General features: G+C 43.6%; 2 protein-coding genes across 4 annotated transcripts in view; one reads left to right on the top strand and one right to left on the bottom strand.

Moving 5' to 3' along the window:
* LOC139413315 (voltage-dependent calcium channel subunit alpha-2/delta-2-like) overlaps positions 1-12,007 on the top strand; it is a 271,347-nt gene extending 259,340 nt beyond the window's left edge. The window contains exons 22-37 of one of the 3 annotated variants that reach the window (XM_071160533.1): positions 166-226; positions 2,679-2,776; positions 2,992-3,082; positions 3,157-3,219; positions 3,518-3,621; positions 3,993-4,091; positions 4,324-4,427; positions 4,525-4,572; positions 4,712-4,783; positions 6,566-6,718; positions 6,868-6,920; positions 7,130-7,185; positions 9,078-9,201; positions 9,421-9,530; positions 10,545-10,630; positions 10,791-12,007. In XM_071160533.1, the coding sequence (XP_071016634.1) occupies positions 166-226; positions 2,679-2,776; positions 2,992-3,082; positions 3,157-3,219; positions 3,518-3,621; positions 3,993-4,091; positions 4,324-4,427; positions 4,525-4,572; positions 4,712-4,783; positions 6,566-6,718; positions 6,868-6,920; positions 7,130-7,185; positions 9,078-9,201; positions 9,421-9,530; positions 10,545-10,630; positions 10,791-10,913 (1,445 nt within the window). In that variant the 3' untranslated portion in view covers positions 10,914-12,007. Of the gene's footprint in view, positions 1-141; positions 227-2,678; positions 2,777-2,991; positions 3,083-3,156; positions 3,220-3,517; positions 3,622-3,992; positions 4,092-4,323; positions 4,428-4,524; positions 4,573-4,711; positions 4,784-6,565; positions 6,719-6,867; positions 6,921-7,129; positions 7,186-9,077; positions 9,202-9,420; positions 9,531-10,544; positions 10,631-10,790 lie in introns of all 3 variants that reach the window. The other 2 variants (XM_071160532.1, XM_071160534.1) reach the window with 2 other exon arrangements.
* Positions 12,008-14,608: 2,601 nt separating this feature from the next.
* On the bottom strand, positions 14,609-23,467 carry LOC139413319 (putative protein-lysine deacylase ABHD14B). The gene is made up of 4 exons (XM_071160539.1): positions 23,354-23,467; positions 15,779-15,993; positions 15,425-15,666; positions 14,609-15,116 (listed from the first exon to the last, which is right to left on the bottom strand). The coding sequence occupies exons 2-4, from the start codon at positions 15,990-15,992 to the stop codon at positions 14,937-14,939; spliced, it is 636 nt and encodes a 211-aa protein (XP_071016640.1). The 5' UTR covers position 15,993; positions 23,354-23,467; the 3' UTR covers positions 14,609-14,936.
* Positions 23,468-23,482: the final 15 nt, after the last annotated feature.

The raw sequence follows: 23,482 nt of genomic DNA, 5'->3' as shown, positions 1-23,482 counted from the left end.
CCATATTGGCTAATGCTGGTGTATCCCCCATGATTCCTCTTCGGTGTTGCTATGGTAACTCCCTTCCGCGCTCCCTGCACCCTGAAGAACAGCCGCTGTGTACCCAGAGTGCCCCACTGCTCGGCTCATGGCTCTTCCCAGATAATCTTCCCCTTTCTGTTGCAGATTTTGAATCTCTGCTGCCAAACAGTTTTGAGTCTGAAGGACATGTATTCATAGCTCCCAGGTAGCCCTGTGTGAATGCTTGCTGTCTTCCCATTTGTTTTGATGGTCCACACTGTGGTGTTTATTCACCACCTTCAGCCCACAGCATTACCCTGTTTATTATCCGACACCTTCAGCCCACGACATTACCCTGTTTATTATCCGACACCTTCAGCCCACAGCATTACCCTGTTTATTATCCACCACTTTCAGCCCACAGCATTACCCTGTTTATTATCCACCACCTTCAGCCCACGACATTACCCTGTTTATTATCCGCCACCTTCAGCCCACAGCATTACTCTGTTTATTATCCATCACCTTCAGCCCACAGCATTACCCTATTTATTATCCACCGCCTTCAGCCCACAGCATTACCCTGTTTATTATCCGCCACCTTCAGCCCACGACATTACCCTGTTTATTATCCGCCACCTTCAGCCCACAGCATTACCCTGTTTATTATCCGACACCTTCAGCCCACGACATTACCCTGTTTATTATCCGCCACCTTCAGCCCACAGCATTACCCTGTTTATTATCCACCACCTTCAGCCCTTAGCATTACCCTGTTTATTATCCACCGCCTTCAGCCCACAGCATTACCCTGTTTATTATCCACCGCCTTCAGCCCACAGAATTACCCTGTTTATTATCCACCACCTTCAGCCCTTAGCATTACCCTGTTTATTATCCACCGCCTTCAGCCCACAGCATTACCCTGTTTATTATCCACCACCTTCAGCCCTTAGCATTACCCTGTTTATTATCCACCGCCTTCAGCCCACAGCATTACCCTGTTTATTATCCACCGCCTTCAGCCCACAGCATTACCCTGTTTATTATCCACCGCCTTCAGCCCACAGCATTACCCTGTTTATTATCCACCGCCTTCAGCCCACAGCATTACCCTGTTTATTATCCACCGCCTTCAGCCCACAGCATTACCCTGTTTATTATCTACCACCTTCAGCCCACAGCATTACCCTATTTATTATCCACCACATCCATCCCACAGCATTACCCTGTTTATTATCCACCACCTTCAGCCCACAGCATTACCCTGTTTATTATCCATCACCTTCAGCCTACAGCATTACCCTGTTTATTATCCACCACCTTCAGCCCTTAGCATTACCCTGTTTATTATCCGCCACCTTCAGCCCACAGCATTACCCTGTTTATTAATCACCACCTTCAGCCCACAGCATTACCCTGTTTATTATCCACCACCTTCAGCCCACAGCATTACCCTGTTTATTATCTACCACCTTCAGCCCACAGCATTACCCTATTTATTATCCACCACATCCAGCCCACAGCATTACCCTGTTTATTATCCACCACCTTCAGCCCACAGCATTACCCTGTTTATTATCCACCACCTTCAGCCCACAGCATTACCCTGTTTATTATCCACCGCCTTCAGCCCACAGAATTACCCTGTTTATTATCCACCGCCTTCAGCCCACAGCATTACCCTGTTTATTATCCACCGCCTTCAGCCCACAGAATTACCCTGTTTATTATCCACCACCACCACCACGCCCAAACCCCAATCCCTCAACCCCCAACACTTCAACGTCACACCAATAAGTCTCCTCAGCCATGGGTCATCTGTTATTGTCAGTCACACCTCTCATTTTTTTTCTTGTGGGGTTCAAGACTGTGCTTTTGATTATGTTGTTGTTATTGTTGCTGTTGTTGCTGTTGGTTTTCTCATATCCTGGTTTGACTTTGTGTGTTTTTTGTTGACAAAGTGAGAAGTGTGACGACACTTTTGTTTTTATTTAGCTGATTCTGAAAACAACATCATTTATATAGCCCACTTATTTGGAATTTCAGTGCATTCAACCCTTCTCCCTTCCCGCCCAAGTAACCCCTCCCATCCCAAAACGGACCCTCCCTGCCCCAAGCACCGTTCCTGTGCCCCCACACACCTTTTGCATGTCGCCCGTTGGTGCCGCATGGTTTTGTGTGTGTGTTTGCATATTCCAGAGGTTGTTCAGTATGTAATCTCGAGAAAATAAAGACAAAGATATAACGTTAACGGGTATATTAAAAAAGTGACTGAAAATCCCCCCATTTGCATGTTTTCTTTTTGCCGTGATCAGACCTTCATCCTGTAAGCTCCCAGCTCTGTGCTGAGAGACTGACAAGTGTATTCACTCAGTCTGCTGTCAGTGTGTGCTGCGTTCACCAGCCCTCCTCTATGCCATATTTCACTCTGACAGCCCGTCTCGTCAGCATGTTTGAATATCCTGACAACCGCAGGACATGCATGAGTTCTATGAGTGTGCTGTGAGAGTGTTTGGGAATGTGCATTCGGGTTCATGCATTGTAAATCAGTGCCGTCCGTATCCCGGCTCAAAGGATATACTGTAAGAGGCAAGTGGGAAGCCAGACACTGTATGTGTGTGTTTGTTCTCAACTGTTGTTGGGGCTAAAAAAATGTCACCGCTGACTGTCCTCAGGGAATACTGCAATGAGCTGGAGCTCTCCAACAACAACACTGACTTCCTGCTCAACTTCATCGCTCTCATGGAGAAGGTGACTCCCGACTCCAAACAATGTGAGTCCCTCCATTTCCCTCGGGAGAGACGACCTCTCTTTTCTTAGCGCAACCTCGTCATTTGTGGAAATGTAATGGCAGGATCAGAGTTCTCATTGTTTACGTTTTTTTTACCTCCGTGCGCAGTGTTTGAATGCACAATCGCAATCAACAATTTGCTGACCATCATAATGCCTCTTAAAGCATGTCCCCTTCCTCCCTGTGGTCTAAAACAGGTGACAACCTGCTCCTTCATAACCTCATCCTGGACACGGGCATCATCAGACAGCTGGTGGAGAAGGTGTGGAAGACCAAAGACCTCACCACGTGAGTAGAGGACTGCATGTGCACTATTTGTTTGTGTACTTCCTGTATTCTCACGCTCCTGTTCTGGTTTGCAGATATGGCTTTTTGGCAGTGTTTGCTGCAACAGATGGAGGGATTACAAGAGTTTTTCCCAACAAGTGAGTATTTCATTAATCTACCTAACTTTCCTTCAAAGTTGTATGTACAGTACATTGCATGTGAAGCCTCCCAAACATTTGTTTAAAACATTGGACCAACTTCAAGTGCCAAAGGCAAGTGCCTAAAATGTATAAAAAAAACTGTATGTTTTCATCATCTTGCTTGTAAACAAACACATAAACCGGTACTAAATATCCAGGATAGTTGGGACCAAGGCAGCTGCCATTATACGTTACAGTTTAGTAGCTTCTTGCCCTGGCTCTGTCCATGACTTTTAATGTCGTTGCTCATCCTCAGGGCTGCTGAGACCTGGGAGGAGGACCCTGAGCCTTTTAACGCCAGCTATTACCGCCGTAGTCTGGACAACAAGGGCTACATCTTCAGAGCGCCTTATCGCACCTGTGAGTAATCATCTGTCTCACCACCACCCAGGCGCTACTACTAAAATCCTTATGGGATCTGTTTATGTTGACTTGTTTGTTGTTCTCTCCATCCCTTCCTGCCTCCTCTGTGTCTCCTCCTCCTCCTCTATCCATCCTGTCTCCTCTGTGTGCTTCCTCTTTCTCCTCCTCCTCCTCTTCCTCTATCCCTCCTGTCGCCTCTGTGTGCTTCCTCTTGCTCCTCCTCTTCCTCCTCCTCCTCTTCCTCTATCCCTCCTGTCTCCTCTGTGTGCTTCCTCTTGCTCCTCCTCCTCCTCTTCCTCTATCCCTCCTGTCTCCTCTGTGTGCTTCCTCTTGCTCCTCCTCTTCCTCCTTCTCCTCTTCCCATACAGTGAATGATGAGCTGCTGAATCCAGAGAACGACACCATAGGGATCCTGGTCAGCACTGCAGTGGAGATCACAGTGGGAGGGAAGACAATCAAACCTGCAGGTGGGCCGTCGGCGCTCCCCCCCGCACACGGGACTCTGGGACTCTAGGAGGGAAGGGTTCATTAGCATTGGTGGAGACATGATGAGTAGTATGGTTTGTTACTCAACTGCAGGCATAGTAGGAATTTGGAGGGAAAAGGTAGGAGGAAAATGTCTCTCTCTCTCTCTCTCTCCACCCTTCTCTCTCATGTCTTTAGGAATATCTCAATGTCTCTCCCTCTGTGTATGACTAGTGGTTGGAGTAAAGCTGGATCTTGAGGCCTGGGTGGACAAATTCAAGATCCTGGCTAGCAACCAAACAAGTCCAACAAGTGACAACCGCCAAGTCCAACAAACGGTAACAAACATAAGGACAAGCAGGAATTGAACCCACACAACAAACATATGAAATCCAAAAAATTTGCCGATCCTTGATGATTATTTGTTCTTGGCAGTGTGGACCGACCAGTGGCTGTGAGATGGACTGTGACGCCAACAGCGAAGTAAGATTAGAAATAATGTTACTATCACACTTTCAATGGTAGAATATGCTTGAAACTCAGATATCGTTTCGAGTTAAACAGACTTCCAGTGGGGGAGGGAGGGGTCGTCATTGTTGTCCATCTGTGCCTCTATCTGCAGGACCTGCTGTGTTACCTGGTGGATGACGGTGGTTTCCTGATCATGTCCAATCAGAAGGACTACTGGAACAAGGTGACATGTACTGACAGTTTAATACAGAGCTTTATTGAAGCCAGTCTATCCTTGACCTACCATATATCACAAAAGTGAGTACACCCCTCACAATTTTTGTAAATATTTGAGTATATCTTTTCATGTGACAACACTGAAGAAATGAAACTTTGCTACAATGTAAAGTAGCGAGTGTACAGCTTGTATAACCGTGTACATTTGCTGTCCCCTCAAAATAACTCAACACACAGCCATTAATGTCTAAACCGCTGGCAACAGAAGTGAGTACACCCCTAAGTGAAAATGTCCAAATTGGTCCCAAAGTGTCAATATTTTGTGTGACCACCATCATTTTCCAGCACTGCCTTAACCCTCTTGGGCATGGAGATCACCAGAGCTTCACAGGTTGCCACTGGAGTCCTCTTCCACTCCTCCATGACGACATCACAGAGCTGGTGGATGTTAGAGACCTTGCACTCCTCCACCTTCCGTTTGAGGATGCCCCACAGATGCTCAATAGGGTTTAGGTCTGGAGACATGCTTGGCCAGTCCATCACCTTTACCCTCAGCTTCTTTAGCAAGGCAGTGGTCGTCTTGGAGGTGTGTTTGGGGTCGTTTTCATGTTGGAATACTGCCCTGCGGCCCAGTCTCTGAAGGGAGGGGATCATGCTCTGCTTCAGTATGTCACAGTACAGGTTGGCATTCATGGTTCCCTCAATGAACTGTAGCTCCCTCAATGAACTGTAGCTCCCTCAATGAACTGTAGCTCCACAGTGCCGGCAGCACTCATGCAGCCCCAGACCATGACACTCCCACCACCATGCTTGACTGTAGGCAAGATACACTTGTCTTTGTACTCCTCACCTGGTTGCCGCCACACACGCTTGACACCATCTGAACCAAATAAGTTTATCTTGGTCTCATCAGACCACAGGACATGGTTCCAGTAATCCATGTCCTTAGTCTGCTTGTCTTCAGCAAACTGTTTGCGGGCTTTCTTGTGCATCATCTTTAGAAGAGGCTTCCTTCTGGGACGACAGCCATGCATACCAATTTGATGCAGTGTACGGCGTATGGTCTGAGCACTGACAGGCTGACCCCCCACCCCTTCAACCTCTGCAGCAATGCTGGCAGCACTCATACGTCTATTTCCCAAAGACAACCTTTGGATATGACGCTGAGCACGTGCACTCAACTTCTTTGGTCGACCATGGCGAGGCCTGTTCTGAGTGGAACCTGTCCAGTTAAACAGCTGTATGCTCTTGGCCACCGTGCTGCAGCTCAGTTTCAGGGTCTTGGCAATCTTCTTATAGCCCAGGCCATCTTTATGTAGAGCAACAATTATTTTTTTCAGATCCTCAGAGTTCTTTGCCATGAGGTGCCATGTTGAACTTCCAGTGACCAGTCAGTATAAGGGAGTGTGAGAGCGATGACACCAAATTTAACACACCTGCTCCCCAGTCACACCTGAGACCTTGTAACACTAACGAGTCACATGACACCGGGGAGGGAAAATGGCTAATTGGGCCCAATTTGGACATTTTCACTTAGGGGTGTACTCACTTTTGTTGCCAGCGGTTTAGACATTAATGGCTGTGTGTTGAGTTATTTTGAGGGGACAGCAAATGTACACTGTTATACAAGCTGCACACTCGCGACTTTACATTGTAGCAAAGTGTCCTTTCTTCAGTGTCGTCACATGAAAAGATATACTCAAATATTTACAAAAACGTGAGGGGTGTACTCACTTTTGTGATATACCGTAGCTGCATGTTGTATGACCCTGTATTCCCTCTTCTACAGATTGGCATGTTCTTCAGTGAGGTGGACCCCTACCTGATGCATGCTCTCTACAACAACTCTTTTTACAACCGGAAGCAGTCCTTTGACTACCAGTCTGTGTGTGACCCCGTGCCGAGCAGCAACACCGGGGCTGCGCCAAGAGGCGTGTTTGTGGTAAGGACAACGGGTGAAAGACATGGCTGTAGCCCTAGTGAATGACTGAAGAACGGGCGACAGCTTGAAGGCTAGCAAATGATTCAATTGTGAACACTCAATGTGTTCCGGTGGTAATGCTTCCCCTGTTTTCCTCTCGGTGTGGTCAGCCCACCATTGCCGACTTTGTGAACCTGGCCTGGTGGACATCAGCAGCTGCCTGGTAAGACCAGAGGACACAAAAGTACTATGGCCTGAAACACACACTGCTAAAACAAAGCCACAAACATGCATCCTTAAAACCATGATCAAAGAAAAGACATGTGTTTAATGTGTATATTTAAATTGTATTGTACACTTGGAAAAGAGGCCGAGGTCTCAGTATGTTTTGCCTGTCAAAATAAAGACTAAATAAAAATGTTTCTGCCCCAGGTCCCTATTCCAGCAGCTGCTCTGTGGAATGGCTTACCACAGCTGGTTTGTCACAGGTGGGTACAAAGCAGAGATATTCTGTGCTCTGTGTGTTTACCCTACACTTTTGAAGAGTTATATCACTGTCATATATGTTTCTTTATAATGGAAAGCGACTGCAACACTAGACTGTACTAGTGACATACAGTTGAATTCGGATGTTTACATACACTTAGGTTGGTGTCATTAAAACTTGTTTTTTCAACCACTCCACAAATTTCTTGTTAACAAACTATAGTTTTGGCAAGTCGGTGAGGACATCTACTTTGTGCATGACACAAGTAATTTTTCCAACAATTGTTTACAGACAGATTATTTCACTTATAATTCACTGTTTCACAATTCCAGTGGGTCAGAAGTTTACATACACTAAGTTGACTGTGCCTTTAAACAGCTTGGAAAATTCCAGAAAATTATGTCATGGCTTTAGCAGCTTTTGATAGGCTAATTGACATCATTTGACTCAATTGGAGGTGTACCTGTGGATGTATTTCAAGATCTACCTTCAAACTCAGTGCCTCTTTGATTGACATCACGGGAAAATCAAAAGAAATCAGCCAAGACCTCAGAAAAAAAAATTGTAGACCTCCACAAGTCTGGTTCATCCTTGGGAGCAATTTCCAAATGCCTGAAGGTACCACGTTCATCTCTACAAACAATAGTACGCAAGTATAAACACCATGGGACCACACAGCTGTCATACCACTCAGGAAGGAGACACGTTCTGTCTCCTAGAGATGAATGTACTTTCGTGCGAAAAGTGCAAATCAATCCCAGAACAACAGCAAAGGACCTTCTGAAGATGCTGGAGGAAACAGGTACAAAAGTATCTATATCCACAGTAAAACGAGTCCTATATTGACATAACCTGAAAGGCCGCTCAGCAAGGGAGAAGCCACTGCTCCAAAACCGCCATAAAAAAGACAGATTACGGTTTGCAACTGCACATGGGGACAAAGATTGTACTTTTTGAAGAAATGTCCTCTGGTCTGATGAAACAAAAATATAATTGTTTGGCCATAATGACCATTGTTATGTTTGGAGGGAAAAGGGGAGGCTTACAAGCTGAAGAACACCATCCCAACTGTGAAGCACGGCAGCATCATGTTGTGAGGGTGCATTGCTGCAGGAGGGACTGGTGCACTTCACAAAATAGATGGCATCATGAGGACGGAAAATTATGTGGATATATTGAAGCAACATCTCAAGACATCAGTCAGGAAGTTAAAGCTTGGTCGCAAATGGGTCTTCCAAATGGACGATGACCCCAAGCATACATCCAAAGTTGTGGCAAAATGGCTTAAGGACAACAAAGTCGAGGTACTGGAGTGTCCATCACAGAGCCCTGACCTCAATCCTATAGAAAATGTATTGGTAGAACTGAAAAAGTGTGTGCGAGCAAGGAGGCCTTCAAACCTGACTTAGTTACAGCAGCTTTGTCAGGAGGAATGGGCCAAAATTCACCCAGCTTATTTTGGGAAGCTTGTGGAAGGAAAACATTTTACCCAAGTTAAACGATTTAAAGGTAATGCTACCAAATACTAATTGAGTGTATGGAAACTTCTGACCCACTGGGAATGTGATGAATGAAATGAAAGCTGAAATAAATCCTTCTCTCTACTACTACTCTTCTGACATTTCACATTCATAAAATAAAGTGGTGATCCTAACTGACCTAAGACAGGGAATTTTTACTAGGATTAAATGTCAGGAATTGTGTAAAACTGAGTTTAAATGTATTTGGCTAAATAAACCTCCGACTCCAACTGCATCTGGTGGGGGCGAGCGCGCCCACTGATGGGAGCGGCCATTTGTGTTTAGCAGCCACTTGTATTGTTTTTGTATTGTATTGTTGTTGCTTTAAAAAAATAAAAATACAAACGTGTTTGTCTTTGTCTGCGAGTTGTAGATGAGGTGGAGGCAGAGGGGATGGACTCCAGAGAGACCAGCTGTGTGACGATACAGACTCAGTTCTACTTCACCAACATCAACAGTTCCTATGACATCCTGCAGGACTGTGGCAACTGCTCCAGGTGACTTCACTATACACTAACAACTCATACACAAACATGATTCACGGAACACAAAGTTCGGTAATAGTCCTTAATTCATCTAAAAGTGTGTGAAATGCTATCAGAACTAATGAAATAGAAGCATCATTAAGTAAATGAGGCTAGAGCTGATCCAACAGTTAACAAGCTGGTCATATAAGAAGAGTTTGTTGTTGACACTGTCTCGCTCTCTCTCTGTAGGCTGATCCATGCCAAGAGGTTAAACAACACCAACCTGCTGTTTGTGGTAGCAGAGAAGATGCCCTGCAACACCTGCGAGTTGGAGAAACTGTCCCAGGCGGAGACAGAGTGTATCCTTACCAATCAGGGGAGAACGACTGCCCCCTCTCTTTGAAGCCACGGAAGTTCAAGGCCGACCGCGGTACTGCACATTGTTAGCAGAAAACAGGATCCCCTGCACATTGTTAGCAGAAAACAGGATCCCCAATTATAGTGAATGGAAAAATCTTTCTGTAAATCCAAAAATGTTTTGAAGACAATCAGAGTACCAATAATTGCTTCTAATGTATGTCCTTTTTTTTTTTTTAATCGCACACAAGAAGTTTTAATAATATATCATATTATTATTATTATAAAGGTGCAACAATTTCAATGATTTTACTGAGTTACAATTCATATAAGGAAATCAGTCAATTAAAATGAATTCTCACTAACATGAATGTAAACAAATTTGTGCACAAAATTTGAGAGAAATAAGTTTTTGTGCTCATGAAAAATTTCTGGGATGTTTTATTTCAGCTCATGAAACATGGGACCGACACTTCACATGTGTTTATATTGCGTTTATATTGTTGTTCAATGTAGTCGCTGATGGCAGCCTGCAGTACCCCGGTCGGCCTTCAACTTGAGTTACTCAATGAGAGGGGGCAGCACTGAGCTGGCCTGCAACGTTACTCCCTGGAGTAGCTCAAACTGTACATGTTATCTCTCCGTGTTAACCGACCTCATGTGTCTTCAATGCGCTATTGAGTCTTCACATAGGAATGAAAGGTGTCACGTGATCGATGGCTTTGTCTGCTCATATATACAGTCATTGTTACCAACGCACCTGCTGTTGGGAATCTTCTCCTTTCATTTGTCTCTCTTTACGGACTCGTGAATAACAGTGGCTGTTTTTCACATTCAACTCACTGGTGTTAATGTCAAACCATGTACATTTTTGCATGTTGCGTTACTCTTTGAGTTAAATGTTTTTGCTCGTGGCATAAACCTGTGTAAGTGGGAGAGGAAGCTATGGTGACTTGAGAGTGACTATACAGTATGCATGTAGGTAGTGAGTCATTCCTTAGCCACGCCTCTTCCAGTCAAGGACGATAACCCATCATGTGAGGATATGAGTGCAGCGAGGTATCGAAAAGGGCCAACTGTGTGCTACGACTACAATCTCGCTGTAAGACTTACAACTGAGCGTACAACTCAGCACCTGTGTACACAGACACTAGAATAATCATGCGCACAGACCCTATTTTCACAAAGACGCTGTGAAAATTCATGTGGTATTTTCAACAATTTCACTATATCACTCTAAACGTGTCTCCTTTCCTCTCCAGGAGAACACATCTGACTGCGGGAGCGGCCACTCATTCCGCCCCTCCTTCCAGACCCTGCTCACGATTCAGCTCGTCCTGCTCTATCCAATCGCCAGCACCCATATTCTGCCCCTCCTACTTTAATTTTCCTCTCGTCTGCTCCCACCAGCTTTGTCCATCCTAAAGCCGCCGCCCTCTCCTACCCTCTATGCCCCGACCCTGCTCCAGTCATAGGTAATAATGAGACTTTCTGCCACCTGCAACTCGGAAGCCCTGAGTACCGCACTACTGTACCCAGCTAGCTTCTATTGTTGTCTCTTAGTGACGGTTGCAGGACCTTTATTGTCCTCGGCGAGTTACCTACCGTCACATCCATTTGAAGTTATTTAGGTGGTGTTCCAACCACGACAATCGCCAAAGGCTGTCAAGAATAGAAAAGGTCCCGCCCACATCAGCAGGACAAGTGAGAAGTGAAAAGGCAAGTCGGATGCCACACCACAGAGCTCCAGCTGTCATGGATTACAGCAGAGTTTAGGTTGTCCGTTTCCGCCTCTGTTAGTCAAGACGGGATGAGGAGACATTGCCTCCATCACTCTCATTCATCTCTGGTCTGCTCAGAGTCTCACCACTCTGTCATTTGTCTCTCATAGGGGGCTACTGTGCGTACCATTCAGCCATTTATAGTGACTGTAACAAGAAAATGAAGGGGGAAAAAATAGCTTTCAAGTATACAAAAACATACAATTATAAACTGTTGAAGTGATGCGTATTCAAAACATATATTAGAGTATTATTTGCAATGGAAGTTGTTAGGTGTTACATGAATTTATTTATGCACTATATCTACTTCTTGCCAAGATGAGCTAGACTTTTCATGTGGTCTTATTTGTATAGCCAAATTAGTGAGCGGAAAAAAGCAGAAACGGAAGCTGCAGAAATAGTGGTAGAAATAACTGAGGTTTGAACTGACAGCGGCTGAATACCGATTCTTCTTGTGGGTCCTCTACTGTTCTTCACTTGAAGTTAGAACTTTTTCTGCCCCTGGAAGCACGATACTGTGTATATAATCATTGTAACAAATGGTAATATGGAACTATTCTATCAAATAGTAGTCTTACAAAGAATAACATCTGACGTCTTTGATCATCATAGTTGACTAATATTAGGTAATGAATAGGTAATTATGTGTCCGAATCGGACAAAGCCACTTCTAACTTTTCCCTTGCAAAAAAAAAAAAGAAGGAATACTTGCCTACTCCTGTTTATTAGGGATCGGTATTTAGCCTCTGAAAAGTCAGATCGTTTCGGCTTCATTGCTGTAGGTGGTGTATAATACAGTACTATCCTTTCTGATCAATGGACATTCTGACATCTGCTACAGATGGATGATGTAGGACCCCAGTGACAGCTAACCCCTCTGCCAATCCTCATACAGCCGCTCCACCATGTCCGCTAATGTTCCTAGGACTGTATTTGTATGCGCTTATAAACTGTTGCCACCACAGCAGATAAACAAATATCTATTCCGACTGGCCTATGAGCACCTCATTTTAGATGCGGGTGGGTTTTAGCAGACCTTAGCTTGTATTACTTTTGACAGATGCTGTTTAACTTCAGACCATTTGCTGCTGGGAGATTGGGGCTTAACATTTCCCGTATAAAGAAATAGAGCAGAGGTCACTACTACTTATGGTGACGACTGAACTGCAGTCAGGGTGTGTAATCCATGTCATTCTGATCAATTTGAAGTGAAATGTCATTAAACTCCCATGTTTAGGAGCCACTCTCTGTTGTCATAGTGCCTTGGTGCACTGTTTTGGAAAGCATTGGCTATAGAGCTACTGTGCAGTACCTTTATAGAACAGCCACCCTAATGGCTGTGGAGCTACAAGATTTGTATAGAGCCAGTCTATTGGCTATCTATCTACAGTAGCTTTATACACCATATTGACTAGGAGGATATTGCATCTTAATGTAGACATCCAAATTGGCTGTGGCTATTAGCTGCTGTACCGTACCAGGGCTAACTGATTGCCACCATGTAACGGTGCTGTACAGTACATTTACAGGGCCATCTATAAAGCTACACCATCAGTATAAAGCAACTTAACTGGCCACAGATCTACCTTTACAGAGCCACCTGACTGCTATCGTTGCATTTCTGCCTGAACCATATGTGCGTTTGTGTTTGTGTATGGGTGTATGTTTGTGTTAACCCTCAAAGTGAATGTCTTTAAAACTGGGTTGAGGGGACGGGGAATGACAGTTGTGGTAGCGTAGCTGTTTGTTGTTCCAATTCCAACGGAAGAAGTGTTATACCAGACGTAGTTATGGAGTTAAAAAATGATCCAATCCATTTTCTTCTGACCGGTTTTCTCAATATGTTGTCATGAGGGAGCTGCATTCACAGAGGTGTTCAAAAGAATGTTTAATATGTCAGTGTTTTTCTGTTTCTAAGGCAACATAGTGACAAAGCCTCTCTCAATGCCTTAGTGTTCTATCAAGCGCTAATTCAGTGTTCTCTCTCTTTCTCTCACACACGCACACGCACACACACACACACACAGAGTCTCTCAAATATTTACTTTTCTCTGAAGACTTTTCCCAATCCAGAGTGTTGAGCTCTGAATTTGAAGGGGTTTCGATTTTCATGTGTCCGTTCGTCTATATAAAAGGATGCGAGTTTCTTGTACACATGCCGCTTTGATTCCTGGTTGGAGTGGAGGACTTTCATAGTTTATATTTAACTCTGAATCTGTGTTGACTCTGAAATCCCTCCACTTCTCCTCGCTGTCTCAGTTTGTTAACGTGGACACATCCTAAACCCCAAAACCTCCTTTACCGTGTAACCATAAATACGCACATAATGTATTGTACAGTGAACAAGATCATTTTTGCCAAGACAAATGTTAGGTAATTGCATCATTATCTCAATGAAAGACTGAGCCAAAAAAAAGATATTCTGAATCTGTAATTGGCTCCTTTCAATGTATGGGTTCACCATTTTAGAAATGACTCTTGTAGTTCTATTGTATTCTATCACAGCAATTGTTTGTCCCTCTGTAGATCGCAACATTCATATGTAACACCAACAGTTATACCTACACATGCACAGATTGGGGATGTTCAGCTCTAGACTGAAGTAAGCCAAGGATATTTATTCCCCCTTGTGGGATGTCAGAGGCTAGCTCAGGGAGTGGGGTCTCCACAGATCAGCATGGGACCGTGTCAAACAGAAGGTCAAAGAATCATGAGTATGTCTGTGTGTCCCAGAAGTGGACACAAGAGTGTGCTGAGGGACACAGGTCTGTGGTTTGCAAAATTTACTTTTTGCCCCCCCCCCCCCCAAAAAATAAAAAATAGGAACAGCTTGGGGTGAGAGGAAGGGGTCTACTTTACGGCCAGCCTCAAAGGGAGGGTCTTCACGTGGCTCCTCCCCTGCCCTTCCTTACCCTTGCTGTGTCCGTGTAGGTGCGTCTCTGTGGGAAAGACGCGTATGTGATTCTGTAGTCTGGTGCTATGTGACCATGTTTGCCAAATGTGTAAAATATATATATATATATAAAAAAAGAAAAAAAATAGTAAAATCTGTCAAATTTTAAGTGAAGTAAAAAATAGGAATAAAGTGAAGATAAGTTTGAGATCTGAAATCAACCGTTTTTGATTTGATTTTTGGTGTGTGTGAGTGTATGTGTGTGCGTGGAAGATTTAGCTCCCTCTCTCTGGGCATTGGTCCACGTCGCTCCATTCTTTTGTACTGATGAAGCTAAAAAAAAGAAGAAGAAGAAGAAGAAGAGGGCAAAATTTGTAAAATATTGTGTCTGTGACTCCTTGTAAAATATTTTCAAATTGTTTATTACAGAGAATCAGTTATTAAATAATGTTCATATTTTTCACTTCATTTCATTGTGTGGTGTTTGTTTTTGCATTTGTAATACCAAGTACAGTATATCAGCAAGAGCATTGTACTGAACCACAGGTCTCCAAAACACCACACACTAGTCTTTGATTTAAAAAAAACATAATCTAAACTAGCTTTTGACAAATTAACAAACATACAGTATCAATTTGGTTTATATAACTAAACTAAATGCTGGGAGTGTTGGATTAGGAATGGCCGTATAGTGCTGCATCCATGGACAGATATCCCAAAGACACTGAACAACATCACAACGTATTGAGAAAGTCAGTGAGAGCTCTGTGCCACGTGGCCGGGTCGTCCAGGTAGCACGGATGTCCTGCTCCTTTCATCACCGCAACCTTGTGATTAGCCAGGCTCCTCAGGTTGTTCAGAGAAACCTCTCCAAGCTGAGCATCCTGGTCTCCATAGACAATCAAAGATGGAGTCTGGAATGAAAGTGGAGGTGGTTAGCTCAAATGTTACCCGGTGTCACATACAATGGCAGCGATTCAAGCTGAGCGCGGGTTGTATACGACGCAGCTTCTGAAGGAAATTGCCTTTGAAAGCGGCATTGTCTGCAACCCGCGTTCGGATTGAATCCTGACTAAAGTCACACAGAGCACCGGAACACAAGGCATGTTTCATAGAGGCAAAGTCTATGTTTGCAACCAACCACAGAAGAGAAACCAACCACAGAAGAGAAACGAAAGAGCAGAGAGCCATAATCCCTCAAAACACACACACACACACACACCTGTATGCTGCTGTACTGCTCTGCTGTGAATTTCTCAGTGCAGATGGGAGCCACCGGGATGTAAGCCCGGACTAGAGCCTCGTGCTGGAAGAGGAAGGGCAGGGAGTACATGCCACTCAGGGAGGGACTGACCACCACCACTGGCCCCATCCCCAGTGCCTCACACACCTGCTTCAGGAACCCACCAGGGGCCAGCTCTCCTACAGCAGAGGGGGCTACTGCTGACTTAGATTGGCCAAAACCTGGGGGCGGGGGGAGGGGAGAGAAAGAGAGAGGTGGGAGAGAGGTGGTGTTACAGGTCAGAGATGAATTGAGTAACATTCTTTCTTACTACTATTTACAACCGAAGCTCACCTGGTAGGTCGATGGCCACTGCACGACAGCCAGCTTTGGCCAATGTCTCCAGTGTTCCTATATTGAGCCAGTTCTCCGATGAGAAACGGATGCCGTGCAGAAGCAGGACAGACAGATGTACTTCACCTGTGGCCGGTTCAGCTTGTCTGTAAAACATAGGGGCCTTGCAGGATTCCACATGCACGCTCCCTTCTGTCATTTTAGCAGCACACATCCTATGAAGGAGGTTTGAAGTAAAAAAATATATATATCAATTGGGTGGTTCGAGCCCTGAATGCTGATTGGCTGACACCCATGGTATACGGTCTGATATACCACAGCTATGACAAAATATGTATTTTTACTGCTCTAATTACACTGGTAACCGGTTTATAATAGCAATAAGGCACCTCAAGGGTTTGTGGTATATGGCCAATATGTGCAGGCACTATGTTGGCGTTTCATTGTGCTACGAACAGCCCTAAGCCGTGGTATATTGGCCATATACCACACCTCCTCGGGCCTTATTGCTTAAATATATCATTACCAAATATCAGAAGACGGTGAAAAAGTTCAAGCCAAAGTCTGTAAGAATGACATAACAATAATTATAACTAATAATATAACTAAACTAACTATACTTTAGAATTGGCTTTAGTAACAAGGACATCCTTGCTCTTTTAGCACGTAATAACCATATTAGTGTAAGTATCAAATCAAATCAAATGTTATTTGTCACATACACATGGTTAGCAGATGTTAATGCGAGTGTAGCGAAATGCTTGTGCTTCTAGTTCCGACAATGCAGTAATAACCAACAAGTAATCTAACTAACAATTCCAAAACTACTGTCTTATACACACAAGTGTAAGGGGATAAAGAATATGTACATAAAGATATATGAATGAGTGATGGTAGAGAGCGGCATAGGCAAGATACAGTAGATGGTATCGAGTACAGTATATACATATGAGATGAGTATGTAAACAAAGTGGCATAGTTAAAGTGGCTAGTGATACATGTATTACATAAAGATGCAGTAGATGATATAGAGTACAGTATATACGTATACATATGAGATGAATAATGTAGGGTATGTAAACATTATATTAGGTAGCATTGTTTAAAGTGGCTAGTGATATATTTTACATAATTTCCCATCAATTCCCATTATTAAAGTGGCTGGAGTTGAGTCAGTGTGTTGGCAGCAGCCACTCAATGTTAGTGGTGGCTGTTTAACAGTCTGATGGCCTTGAGATAGAAGCTGTTTTTCAGTCTCTCGGCCCCAGCTTTGATGCACCTGTACTGACCTCACCTTCTGGATGATAGCGGGGTGAACAGGCAGTGGCTCGGGTGGTTGTTGTCCTTGATGATCTTTATGGCCTTCCTGTAACATCGGGTGGTGTAGGTGTCCTGGAGGGCAGGTAGTTTGCCCCCGGTGATGCGTTGTGCAGACCTCACTACCCTCTGGAGAGCCTTACGGTTGTGGGCGGAGCAGTTGCCGTACCAGGCGGTGATACAGCCCGCCAGGATGCTCTCGATTGTGCATCTGTAGAAGTTTGTGAGTGCTTTTGGTGACAAGCCGAATTTCTTCAGCCTCCTGAGGTTGAAGAGGCACTGCTGCGCCTTCTTCACGATGCTGTCTGTGTGGGTGGACCAATTCAGTTTGTCTGTGATGTGTATGCCGAGGAACTTAAAACTTGCTACCCTCTCCACTACTGTTCCATCGATGTGGATAGGGGGGTGTTCCCTCTGCTGTTTCCTGAAGTCCACAATCATCTCCTTAGTTTTGTTGACGTTGAGTGTGAGGTTATTTTCCTGACACCACACTCCGAGGGCCCTCACCTCCTCCCTGTAGGCCGTCTCGTCGTTGTTGGTTATCAAGCCTACCACTGTTGTGTCGTCCGCAAACTTGATGATTGAGTTGGAGGCGTGCGTGGCCACGCAGTCGTGGGTGAACAGGGAGTACAGGAGAGGGCTCAGAACGCACCCTTGTGGGGCCCCAGTTTTGAAGACCTCAGCGTGGGAGCTTCTTGTTTTAGTTTCTGTCTGTAGGCAGGGATCAACAAAATGGAGTCGTGGTCAGCTTTTCCGAAAGGAGGGCGGGGCAGGGCCTTATATGCGTCGCGGAAGTTAGAATAGCAGTGATCCAAGGTTTTTCCAGCCCTGGTTGCGCAATCGATATGCTGATACAATTTAGGGAGTCTTGTTTTCAGATTAGCCTTGTTAAAATCCCCAGCTACAATGAATGCAGCCTCGGGATGTATAGATTCCAGTTTGCAAAGAGTCAAATAAAGTTCGTTCAGAGCCATCGATGTGTCTGCTTGGGGGGAATATATACGGCTGTGATTATAATCAAAGAGAATTCCCTTGGTAGATAATGCGGTCGACATTTGATTGTGAGGAATTCTAAATCAGATGAACAGAAGGACTTGAGTTCCTGTATGCTTTTGTGACCACACCACGTCTCGTTAGCCATAAGGCATACGCCCCCGCCCCTCTTCTTACCAGAAAGATGTTTGTTTCTGTCGGCGCGATGCGTGGAGAAACCAGCTGGCTGCACCGACTCCGATAGCGTCTCTACAGTGAGCCATGTTTCCGTGAAGCAAAGAACGTTACAGTCTCTGATGTCCCTCTGGAATGCTACCCTTGCTCGGATTTCATCAACCTTGTTGTCAAGAGACTGGACATTGGCGAGAAGTATACTGGGGAGTGGTGCACGATGTGCCCGTCTCCGGAGTCTGACCAGAAGACCGCTACGTTTCCCTCTTTTACGAAGTCGTTTTTTTGGGTCGCCGGCTGGGATCCATTCCGTTGTCCTGGGTGAAAGGCAGAACACAGGATCCGCTTCGCGAAAGTCATATTCTTGGTCGTACTGATGGTGAGATGACGCTGCTCTTATATTCAGTAGTTCTTCTCGACTGTATGTAATGAAACCTAAGATGACCTGGGGTACTAATGTAAGAAATAACACGTAAAAAAACAAAAAACTGCATAGTTTCCTAAGAACGCGAAGCGAGGCAGCCATCTCTGTCGGCGCCGGAAGAGGTTTTGGACCTCGAAGAGGTTTTGTCACAGACTGGGTATTTTCAGAAGGAAGAACCACACAGACCTGGATGTGGTATTGGAGTTTGTGTAAAGTGAAATCAACGGAAATAGATAAATGCAAGACGAAAGATGGTTGCATCTCCATGAAATTCAGAGAGGTTTTGTAGTAACACGAGACACTATGCGAAAGAGCTACAATCAAGCTGATCACTCAATTCTCAAGACGTGAAGCTTAGGCGCGCGCGACGTCGATATGGCATATTGACTCATTTGACAAAGTGAAACCGTGTGGTATTGCAATAAATGGCTGCATAGATGCTTTAGCCATTACTGTATGTTTTGTCAGTCTGGCTTCATAGACTAGACGTGACATAGTAAATGTAAATCCAAGACACTCAAATTAGTATGATATGTTACGGTACGTTTGGTATGGTTACATAAGACAGAAGGTTACTTAAGCAAAATTAGTTGGGGTGTATTGGTGGGCGTATAACGCAAACGTCTAGCAACCCAAACGTTGCGTGTTCGGATCTCATCACGGGCAACTAACATTTTAGATAATTAGCAACTTTGCAACTATTTACTAGCTATTCTGCAACTACTTAGCATGTTAGCTAACCCTTCCCCTAACCTTAACCCTTTAACCTCACTCCTGACCTTAAACATAACCCCTAGCCACACCAAATTGAAATTCGTAACATATCATACGAATTTATATGAACTATGATGGAGATTCAAAAATTAATACATACTATACGAAACATATCAAACTAAAGGGCGTGGCCCGGATTTACATTTACTATGTTACGTCTACCCCTGAGTCCAGGTTGGTTTTGTCTTTGGAAACCTTTTTACTAAAGCCAATGAATGCTAAAGTAGAATTTCACAAGGCATTTCAACTTTCATCTTGAAATATAACTGCGACTTTATTCTCAAAAGGTATACTTTAAAATTTTGACTTTATTCCCCCTCAATAATACCATGATGAATTTGATGGATTGGGAGAAAAAAAATCCCACCATAGTTACTGGCTTTCTGTGGCTTTACACACAGTTCTACTTAATTCCACATTTTAACGATTGGATCCCCCCTGCCGCCAATTATGCTTTTGGTATGGCCTGGTCCTCAGAGGCCATTGTTGTGAAGGGAAAAAAAGTTGTGCAAGGCTTGTAAGGAGAAAGGAGCAATAACTCCTATTTTTCTCTCTCTCTCCTCTCTCCTCTTAACAAACCCTTAATTATGTGAGCTAGCATGTAACAAACAAAGAAGTACAGTAGATTCATAAGCACGAATAAGAATTTTTAGAAAAGGATATTTTTCAAAATGGCGAGTTTCTATTGTGAAGTAATGAGATGTGTGAGCGGTATTTCTCAAAATGAGGGATAATTGGTAACCGTTTTATTGGGCTCAATTTTGTGAAAGACAACTTTGGTAGTATTATAAACTTTTTTTTAAATTATTTCTATTAGGTTACATAATTTGAGAAGGACTGTTTCTCTGAACCTCAGGCAGTAGGCTCAAGCATGCCTGTCTCAGACTCTGACCAGCGGCAGTAACCTATCCTCCTTAGTTATGTTTAGGAAAAAAATGTGAATGCCAAAAATTGTGGGGGGGACAGCACTCATGTTTATGCAACCTAATAATCACTCTAAGAATACTCTCAGAACCTACTTTAAATTGTATTTCAATTGAAAAAATCTACAAAGGAAATTGGCCCACCCTAGTCATAATTGATAGGGATGCACCTGACATTGCACAGCAGTAAGCTGTTTTTTTGTATGTACTGTTTCTTGATGAGTAAAATGTATTCTATTTTTGTGGGGAGCTTAATAAGGGGCATGGGGGGAGGGGCACATTATGTTCCCCCCCATGATGAAAGGGGGGCAACAAAATTTAGAAAGCTGGGGGTCTAAGACACTGCATCTCAGTGCAAGCGGCGTCACTGCAGTACCTGGTTCAAATCCAGGTCTGCATCACATCTGGCTGTGATTGGGAGTCCCATAGGGCGGCGCACAATTGGCCCAGCGTTGTCTGGCTTTGGCCAGGGTAGGCTGTCATTGTAAATAAGAATTTGTTCTTAACCGACTTGCCTAGTTAAATAAAGGTTAAAGACAAATCTAGCTAATGATTAGCACAAATACAGATGGAAACCCTATGCTTTAGCCTATTTATTTATAGCCACTATGCTACATTAGTTGGGCTACAGGTGCTATTGCTAATTTACCCACCAGCCTGAATAAAAGGACCAATATGTTGTTAGGCAAATTTTTGTAGCGGAAAATTATATTTGAATGGTGTCACCATAATTTTATGTTAATTCATTTTGGAGTAGAAAAGTCACTAGAGCTGCGTTCAGTAATGCAACGTTAAATTCAATGGAAACAGTGCCTTTCTGAACGACCAGTTGAAAAATAAGGGGTTGGGCTGTGGGTTCAAAATGCACAGGTGCATTTTGGTCACTCATTGTTTCAAGCCACACCCACCAAACGGAGCAAACATAGGCAACCTTTTCAAGAACGTTGAAAAACATTTTGAGGAAAAGTGTTTCAGTGCAACCCATTATGCAATGTAGAAAACGTTCAATCGAACTGAATGGACCCCATAACTGACTTTCTCATAGTCGTTCTACAAAAAAATTGGCAATAGTGGTTACTTCCTGAACTGATAGAGTTAGATCAACAGTTTAAAGTAATACCAAAATGATTGGTACTTCAATTTGTTTTTATTATTTTTATCCCCTTTCCTGGGGTCCAGCAAAATTAAGGCAGTTTTAAAAACATTGCAATACAATCACAGATTTCACAACACACTGTGTGCCCTCAGGCCCCTACTCCACCACTACCACATATCTACAGTACTAAATCCATGTGTATGTGATAGGTGAGAATTGTCTGTTAATTGAATGATTAGAAAATTCCACCCTGAAACATATAATTGTATGGAATTGATTAGAATGTATAAAATCATAATCAATAAATGTGTAGTCCTTGTCAGAATCAGGGTAAAACCATATGTCTTTATGGTGTTTTAAACACAGACTGTCTGAGCTTGGTGCCGACCTGACTAGAGATTTGGGAGAGAATGGGGAGTACGTCTCAAGGACAAGGTCACTAATCTCTGTCGGCTGGGTAGTGAGACAGACAGTGTGTGCGTAGCAGGACATGTGTGTGTGTATGTTTGTGTGTATGTGTGTGCGTGAGAAGTCAGTATAAAATGAATTGATTTGTATTCTTGACTTTAGAACGTCCCGTGAATAAACCTTTTTGACTATTTAGCTGGGCCTCCGTCTGTTTCATTCGACCTGGATCTTACACATTCTGGTTTGTAATTCAGAGTAATATAATTCAATTGGGTGATGTACCTGGAGAACATAATTATCTTATCAGTATGTATAGTGCGTATGTTATCGTGTGTGTGTGTGCACCAATGTTTGTGTTGCTTCACAGTCCCCGCTGTTCCATAAGGTGTTTTTTAATCTGTTTTTTTAATCAAATTTTACTGCTTGCGTCAGTTACTTGATGTGGAGTAGAGCTCCATGTAGTCATGGCTCTCTGTCGTACTGTGCCTCCCATAGTCTGTTCTGGACTACTGCATCAATATGTTTTGGCCATGACAGTTTACAATCTAGGGTTACTCCAAGCAGTTTAGTCATCTCAACTTGCTCAATTTCCACATTATTTATTACAATATTTAGTTGAGGTTTAGGGTTTAGTGAGTGTTTTGTTCCAAATACAATGCTTTAAGTTTTAGAAATAGTTAGGGCTAACTTATTCCTTGTCACCCACTCTTTAACTAACTGCAGCTCTTTGTTCAGTGTTGCAGTCATTTCAGTCACTGTAGTAGCTGACGTGTATAGTGTTGAGTCATCCGCATACATAGACACTCTGGCTTTACTCAAAGTCAGTGGCATGTCGTTACTAAAAATAATAAAAAGCAAGGGGCCTAAACAGTTATGGTTGGAATATATTGACACAATTATCAGGAAGGTTTTGGATGTATTTCCCCTTCAGAATTAACCAGAAACAATAATTTATTCTGATTACTTTCACTTCCCAGGGGGCCCCCCTTCACTTGGCCCTAATACTCTTCTGTACTTATCCTAAAGTCCTGTTCCACGCGTATGTCATAGGAGGCTCTGTAAACACATGTAGAGTACTACAGATGTCACGTCATTAAAAACCATGTGATAAACGCGTGTGTAAATCACATTCATCTGCTACATTAGGCCTGTTGGTGGCCGATTGATTGTAGCCTATGCAGTTCATATCTAGTGTCGGTATGCAATTGGTTGCGTGTGTGCTGTGCTGGAGAGAAAGCTATACTGTCGCATTCCAAGTTCGCTTGGCGGAGCCACATAAAATGAAATGTGGCCTGAGGATTCCTGGCAAGTTTTATGTAATCGATCTCCTGCGAAAGTTACAACTCAAAGCTCATTGCCCAAACAGCGATCAAAGTTCACATTATCTCTTTTAAATCTGCAAACACATTTATTCACAATGATTTGATTAGCCGAAACGTTAAAGCATGTTAAAATAAATATATATTTACCTTCACGCCGTCTGAGAAACTTCTGTCTGAACTAAGTTTTCTTGATAGTTTCACTTTTCAACGGAAAAACAGTCTACTGTAGTTTCAACCTGGAATCTACTGACGTCCAGTGGTGATCAGGCGTATTGC

The sequence above is a fragment of the Oncorhynchus clarkii genome, chromosome 7, assembly GCF_045791955.1.
Source record: "Oncorhynchus clarkii lewisi isolate Uvic-CL-2024 chromosome 7, UVic_Ocla_1.0, whole genome shotgun sequence".
Taxonomy (NCBI): Eukaryota; Metazoa; Chordata; class Actinopteri; order Salmoniformes; family Salmonidae; genus Oncorhynchus; species Oncorhynchus clarkii.
This window is presented reverse-complemented; position numbering and strand designations above follow the sequence as displayed.

Excerpts from the sequence above, each read along its gene's own strand:
- LOC139413319 (XM_071160539.1), bottom strand. The coding sequence starts at position 15,992 with ATGTGTGCTGCTAAAATGACAGAAGGGAGCGTGCATGTGGAATCCTGC. Across the intron at positions 15,667-15,778 it reads AGTGGCCATCGACCTACCAG|GTTTTGGCCAATCTAAGTCA; the intron begins GTGAGCTTCGGT and ends CCCCGCCCCCAG. Across the intron at positions 15,117-15,424 it reads AGCAGTACAGCAGCATACAG|ACTCCATCTTTGATTGTCTA; the intron begins GTGTGTGTGTGT and ends CTTTCATTCCAG.